At 35.4% G+C, this 7947-nt stretch overlaps 1 protein-coding gene across 1 annotated transcript; it reads left to right on the forward strand.

The window, feature by feature from the left end:
• Nucleotides 1-207: 207 nt before the first annotated feature.
• Nucleotides 208-7638, forward strand: LOC306969230 (nuclear GTPase SLIP-GC-like; the record flags this gene model as incomplete). Its single annotated transcript, XM_079564829.1, has 24 exons — nucleotides 208-360; nucleotides 552-658; nucleotides 768-821; nucleotides 951-981; nucleotides 1323-1400; nucleotides 1547-1659; nucleotides 1769-1822; nucleotides 1952-1982; nucleotides 2649-2781; nucleotides 3205-3421; nucleotides 3483-3713; nucleotides 3783-3980; nucleotides 4041-4207; nucleotides 4511-4604; nucleotides 4673-4751; nucleotides 4826-4947; nucleotides 5394-5567; nucleotides 5645-5796; nucleotides 6170-6287; nucleotides 6360-6468; nucleotides 6526-6659; nucleotides 7251-7332; nucleotides 7419-7497; nucleotides 7611-7638. Exons 1-24 carry the CDS (start codon nucleotides 294-296, stop codon nucleotides 7636-7638), a joined length of 2652 nt encoding a protein of 883 aa, XP_079420955.1. The 5' UTR covers nucleotides 208-293.
• Between the last annotated feature and the right edge of the window lie 309 nt (nucleotides 7639-7947).

Genomic DNA, 7947 nt, shown 5'->3' on the forward strand with positions numbered 1-7947 from the left:
GCAAAACACCGACAACACCGACTGCGCCTTCAGCTTTATTAGGAAATCCAACAAAGGGAGGGAAAAATGTGGTTGTAGGCAGGGCTAGAACCGCGGCCAGTAGAGAGTAACAAGTAAGTTTCACTTTCGATTTCCTGCTAAAGGAAATGAATCAGTCGCTCACACAGTCACTGTTTTTTCATCTGTGTTTCAGTGTGCGGACAAGCGCCTGGCCGCGTCGAAATGACTTCAAAGTCAAGAAAAGAGAGAGCGGTTAATCAGATGTGAGGCTTTCGATTCTACCTCTTTGCACTATGGACAGCTTTGTTTACACCAAACTGCTTGAATGGGGATTGGAACAATGGATAGGGACATTTCAAGGTAAATGTTCTGTATTTGTATTTGTATTTGTATTTGTTCTGTTAGTGATACATTGTTTAATTATTGTAAACATATATACCTAGAAATCGAATTTATTAATACTTCCAATACTACAAATTCTCATATACAGTATATTTTGATTTTTTTTTGTCTTCACTTGGAATTCTTTTCAATTATTTGCACAGAAAAAGAAATTGATGAACAGAAACTGTGCTGTCTTGAGGAACATGAAATTGATCACTTGATAACAAAAACTGGACCAAGAGCCAAATTCAAAAAACATCTCAAAGAATTAAAGGTTTGTCTGCTTTGTTTTCTCTATATACATATATATAATAATAAACACCTCCAGATACAGCTGTGTTAAAGGTATAGCTCTGAATCTATTGAACTTCATCTAATTTCAGAGTCAAAGAAAGTGTGACATTGAAATGAGATCTGAGGACCCGTCAGATGTTGGGGTACACTACGCTCTAATATTGTTTTCATATATGGATACTGTCTTCTATTGAGCCATCTCTCATTGTCTTTGAAGTTTTGAAATGCATCTGTTTAGATCATGTGATATTAATGTTTATTTCTGTCTTTAGGTTTCTTCATACACCTGTTTGAACAGCAAAGGTATTTTAAAGGAGTCATTGTGGACAAAACTTGCTTTTTATTTGTATTGAACTTTGCACATGACACAAGTCGCCCAAACCACTTCACACAGTTTCAGGGGTTTCATTTCCAATTAATGCTTTATTGTCATTGTCATTTAAAAGCGACAACATAGTTTCGTTGGCAGTGGTTAATCAGATGTGAGGTTTTATTGAACTTTGATTGGACAAAAATAAGGTGGCGAGGCCTCAGCCAATAAGTGAAGTCATAAAGCAGCACCAGAATGCAGGACGTGGCACGATTTACCGAGAATTTGTGTTCTTGTTTTACATAACATGTGATGACATGTATTTTGATTCTAGCTCTTTGCACTATGGACACCTTTGTTTACAACAAACTGCTTGAATGGGGTTTGGAAAAATGGATAGGAACATTTCAAGGTAAAAGCCAAACTGTAGACTGATCTGTATTTGTTCTGTTTGTGGATACATTTTTTAATCATTGCAAACAGGGTTACTGTAGAAATACTTCAGTACTACACATCCTCATATACAGTATAGTATATTTCGTTCAATTATTTGCACAGAAAAAGAAATTGATGAACAGAAACTGTGCTGTCTTGAGGAACATGAAATTGATCACTTGATAACAAAAACTGGACCAAGAGCCAAATTCAAAAAACACCTCAAAGAATTAAAGGTTTGTCTGCTCTGTTTTCTCTATATACATATATATAATAATAAACACCTCCAGATACAGCTGTGTTAAAGGTATAGCTCTGAATCCATTGAACTTTATCTAATTTCAGAGTCAAAGAAAGTGTGACATTGAAATGAGATCTGAGGACCCGTCAGATGTTGGGGTACACTACGCTCTAATATTGTTTTCATATATGGATACTGTCTTCTATTGAGCCATCTCTCATTGTCTTTGAAGTTTTGAAATGCATCTGTTTAGATCGTGTGATATTAATGTTTATTTCTGTCTTTAGGTTTCTTCATACACCTGTTTGAACAGCAAAGGTATTTAAAAGGAGTCATTGTGGACAAAACTTGCTTTTTATTTGTATTGCACTTTGCACATGACACAAGTCGCCCAAACCACTTCACACAGTTTCAGGGGTTTCATTTCCAATTAATGCTTTATTGTCATTGTCATTTAAAAGCAACAACATTTTGTCGGCGCATCGGTTAATTTGGTAGGGACAGTGCATGTTAATGAACAAGCCACACCGGATACATACAGTACATGGTACAGTAGGAGCTCCTGGCCGCGCCGTCATGTTAGAGTTTTTTTGGGCTGGATTTGTCCCTTAACGTCATCTTCAAACCTGAAACAAAGAAGTACACATGATCATGATCATGAAATATGTCAAATATACAATATAATGAAATACAAACTGGTTGATTGTGTCCCTCAAAATTAAGATAATTATGGACTTTTACTCTTTACTCTACTTTTTAAAAAAATATTCATTGAATCGTTCTAAAAAAAATTAAATAGTAGAAAACGTTAACCTTATTTTTTTGCCTGCAATGTGTTAGGATTACCTGTGTTTAAGTTTTATTGTGTTTATATTGTTACTGTTCTTGTACAGCACTTTGGTCGACTATGGTTGTTTTTGAATGTGCTTTATAAATAAAATTGACATTGACATTTGTCTAAATAACATTTCCCCCTCCAAAAAGAAAGTGCTGGTGAATATTCACCTTGTGCAGATGTTTGTGATGCAGAAGACGTGATTCTAAAGAATGCCAAAAGAATCATGAAACGTGCTGAGGCTAAACTGAGAGACGACACAGAGCTCGTTCGTTTCCTGAGGTGAGACTGTTCAAAAATACTGAGGAACTTAAAGTACTTATGACAGTTCATAGTTTTCCAGTTATTACTTGCCTTTAGCAAGAAACTAATCTGTTAAACACAGATAAACTGGCTATATATTATGAAGACAGGTTTATGTTTCCATTGAAAACATAGGAAGTGGACAATTCCATATTACAAGAACAAAACTTGCTCATGGCCTTTATATAGAAATGGCTCCTGTGTCGATTGCCAACAAAGTGATATAATAAACAATCCAAAAATATCTCATTAGGCTTTTTTTCTTCAAGTCAAAATTGTAAATACAGTGTATACTGTAATAACGTTTTGTGTTTAACAAGAACTGCGCTCTTAAAAATGTTAAATATGCATTTTAAACATTAGACATTATTCATTGACTAAGAAAGGCTTGTTTGTTTTCAGAGATGAAATAACCAATATGGAGATAGAAAAGAGGGAACTTGTTGGAGTCTTTGGCCAAACTGGAGCTGGAAAAAGCTCTTTGATCAATGCTGTCATTGGAGAGAATGATCTTTTACCTACTGGAAGTCTGGCTGCATGCACCACAGTCATGATCAAAGTGGAGGCAAATGCACAAAGAAAACAGTATGAAGCAGATATTGAGTTCATCACAGAAATGGTAACATCAGATAAGCTACGTTTACATGTGTTTGCTATGGATTAAACACAATATTGTTTAGGAGTGGGAAGATGAACTGTGGTCTGCGCAAAATCTTTATGAGGATGAAGATGATGATGAAAACGATGAGGATGAAAATGATGATGAAGGTAATGACCTCATAGAGAAGATATCTGCGTTTTATGGAGATATCTGGAAAACCAAATCAGTCAAAAACTTGATGGACCGTAAATACTTCAGAGAAGTACCCGAGTTTCTCCACTCTGGCAAGAAGAAAATGCTGTGTAAAACAGTGAGTAGTAGTAACAGTGTACTATGTTTGTAATCAGTGGATCGAGCTCCTCACAATTGTTCATCACAGGCCAAAGAATTAATGGAAAAAATTGCAAGATTCACCAGAAGTGACTTGAATGAGGGAAACAAGAGCAGGTGTTTCTGGCCCCTGGTGAAGTGTGTGACTGTGCGAGTGCCAAACAAGAACCTTCTGAAACACGTCACTTTAGTGGATCTTCCTGGAAAAGGAGACCGAAACAAGAGCAGGGATCAGATGTGGAAAAAGGTAACAGTGTTCACATATGAATGTTTGTATTTTTTATCCTGATCTTGCTCTTATCATAAGATTATAGATAGTTGTTCAACTCTATGGATTGTGACAAATATGAATCGAGCAGTGGCCGATAGAGATGCCTGGGACATCCTGAAGAGTGCCTGTGACCTTGTGGAAAGTGGTGGAATTTGTCAGAATATTCACTTCATCTGCACCAAAACTGATGATGTTGATGAAAGGTGTGTCATATTTGATTCTGGAATTTACTCTGTACTCATGTACATTTCATTCATCCAGGTAAGTAAATTCTTTGAGCTATAATAGCTGTTTAGTTTGCTGAATTATATCAGTAATTACATACCTTTTTGTCAGTCATTTGTGGCCAATACTTTATTTTTGGTGGAGAAATGGCTGTGCCAGTGATAGGGAGAGAGAGGGACGGTTGGAAACTGCTGGAGAGGAATGAGAAGATGATGCATAGACTTAGTCTGTGCTCAGAAATAACAATAGCATCCAGGATATTAACCTTTGTCTTTCACCAGGCCTGAATCTGAGGTTCAACAATACATACTTGAAAGAAATGCATCTGCCAAAAAACTGGTAAATAAAAACATCGAGAAATGTGTAAACTTAAAGGTAAGTTATTATAGGCGTACAAAGAACTTGTCTTCAAAAAAGAAATATCAAAATATGTTGTTTTTCAGAAACATTTAAGAATCGACTGCTTCACTGTGAGTTCAAGAGAATTTTTAAAACCAAAATATCTGCAGCAAAAGGAAACAGGTTGGTGGAATATGTTCTGTGATTTCACCTTTTAATTTAACATTACATTTTATTCAAATTGTTTGCATTCACAGAAATACCTCAGCTCAGGGAGGTCCTTGAAATGTTAAACATGTTTCAAGGACAAACATTCAGCTATGTGAATAAAGCCCGTGAGATCCTTTCACTGATGAAAGAAGCGCATGGAGAACATTTGGTAAACAGAGCCTTTTACAACATGACATTTTTATTATTATTAATGATTTAATTAGAGATCGTTTTCTTTTTTGCTTTAGCAATGCATATCAGTTAGGTGTTTTACAGACATGGTTAACATTTAGTTTGCACATGATTTGCACACCTGTCAAGTTATGATTTTCTCACAAGTCTAGAGGCAGAATTCAGCGGAATCATTTGTTATTATTTTATGGGAGATGTATGGGATCATACTAATACGGGAGGACAGCGGGAAAAAGGGTTACAATAGGGTTGTTTCCCAGCCAAAAAAAAAACACTAGACAGACCACCAGGTCTGGTGGTACTTGGAACATCAAATATCACACTTTGTGTAAAAAGTTTAAGAGCGATCTTAGCAAACTAAAATGAAAACAAAAATCAGTCTACACATGTCTTGTTTTTTAATATGTTTTCTGTTTCACGCAGGTTGAGCAGTGCAAGAACCTGTGTGTAGAAATAAAAGAAATCCTTAAAGAGAAGATTTCTAACATCAGAACATCCATGCACAGAGCTTATACAATATTTGACAAATGTCTCACTAAAGGGGTAGAAAACTCCAGGTGTTTTTGCCAAGGACGTCTACAGAAAATCATACACAATGTATGTACAAGGGATTCACATCATAATTATAAATAGTCAGCATTTTAACAAATATTTGTTTTCTCATGTTTTTCTAGGAATCAGGCAGCGCTTTTCACTCAACATTAAAATGTGTTGTTGAAAACAGAGGAATTCACAGATCAAAACATGGGGATCTGATCGATCTCAACTCAACACTGTCCTCGTTTCTGACCAAAAGCATTAATGAGGACTTTAGGAAGATCTTTCCGTGAGTAAATCATCCTCAAACGTATCTCTATCCTGCTATTCTATATTTCTGATTTTCTGTTCATTGCTCTGTGCTTGTTTTTCTTTACTCCCCTGTGCTTCATCACCGAAACGGTTACTTACAGAAAAACGCCTTTTCACTCATGTTTGTTGCCCCACAATAAACTCGAGTGAAAAGGCAAGTTTTCTGTGTTGGTGTGAATTATGACCATGCCTTTCATTTTGCTGATACTTATATTTAAAAAAAACAAAACATGTTATAATAATGATTATGATTAATATGATGATGAGGATGATGATGATGATGATGATGATGATGATGATGATGATGATGATGATGATGATGATGACGATGATGATAATGATGATTATAGAAATGATGGAAAGTCGGGGCACTTTTATGGAGTCATCCATAACCTTTCACTGGTCACAGGATTACTAATGCAGAAATACAAAACTATAGAACTACAACTTAGATTTCTCAAAGCAGAGGTAAAATCTGTTATCTTTATTAGCATTAAACCCTAAATAAGGATTAAAACAAGTTCTCTTTAATCTCTTCAGGAAGACAAACTTAAGGTGAGACTCATTAAAATAATTCGAAACCGCAAGAAAATGATCTACAGCAGTCTAACGCAGACTGTGGAAGAAACCATGCAAGAATGTTACAAAAGTAAGGTTATAGTAAAATGTATGAAGTCGTACATATATAATACTGTAAATATTACAGAAGCAGCAGCATTCAGTGGCCAAGGCAGCCTAGACAAAATGAGACTGACAATTGAAAACTACATCGAAGATGTTAAGGATACGATTTTTGATGACGCCAAAGAAGCTATGCTGAACCAGCTCAAACAGCTAATGGTTTGTCTTTTTTGTTAAATAATGCAAGATTGAAGCAAAGACAAAAGTTAAAACACTGAACATGACCTTCTGCTCCCAGTGTTTTTCATTCATTCAGCACCCGTCAAAAAGAAACGCTTTTTAATGTATTTTTTTTATTTCAAGACCTGTCCTTATGTGTTAATTCATAAATGAATGCCGTCAATGAGAATCTACATCTAATTTACATTGTAGATTCTCACTGAAGACATTCATTTAACAATTAACACATGGAATTATGTTCGTAACAAAAAAAAAGTTGACATAAATTCTTCAAAATCTTTTGGTTTGAGCACTGCTTTGCACTTTTGACATTTTCTCAATAGGCTTCACAATGTAGTCAGCAGAAATAGTTCACAGGACTGACTACATTATGAAGCTCATTGAGAAAATGCCAAGAGTAAAAGAATTTAAAATGTAATGTAACATTATTTTGCGTTATTTCATCCTTTTTTCTTTCCTACATAATCACTTGTTCAGTCGTCAATGAGGGTCACAACAAATTCCAATACATACAATACATACATTGATTCGTACTGTACATTTATTTATTTGTTTGTATTGCTCCAACAGGAAGATGTTGTGACCATACTGAGTGAAACATTTCAGAAATCTGTTGAGCTGTCACTCAGAGCGGACGATAGCTCAATCCCAGGTGAGATAAACATTGGCTAAAGGCTAAATGCTGTTGTGGACGTTTAATGTGGCTTCATTGATTTTGTCCTTGATGCTTTTCTCCAGATATTTCAAATGAATTTGAAGAAGTAATGAAACACTATAATGATCTGATGAGCACAGAGGGGGACGCAGATCTACTTCTGTAAGCACTTTTAGGCCTACAGCTTTACAGTGTTTGTGGCAATGACAAACAGTGCCAACTATTTAGTTTACAACTTAACCTACATTGTTTAAGTTAATCTGATCTTGTTTCAGGTCGGACTTAGACATGGACATGTCCTGATGCTGCCTTTATATTTTGTCATGTATATATTTTATTTCACATTGTATTGTATTGTATTCACATTTTATTTTGACATGTCTCTTGTGTAATTCTGATCAACCTTTGACCAATTTATTGTCTACAAGTCACTAAAAAGTCTATAAACCCTGTGTATATTGTTCTTCTTATATGTAATAATCCCTGACAAGCAGTTCAGCACTTTAACTCTTAGTGACAGTAACAGATTTATGTTGTGTTTTTCAGTTGTGTTTCGTTTACCAGAAAGCCACAATTATAATTTTTGCCTGCTACTTTGATGACTGGGTGATG

This window comes from Gobius niger (assembly GCF_951799975.1).
Source record: "Gobius niger genome assembly, chromosome: 10".
NCBI classification, from domain to species: domain Eukaryota; kingdom Metazoa; phylum Chordata; class Actinopteri; order Gobiiformes; family Gobiidae; genus Gobius; species Gobius niger.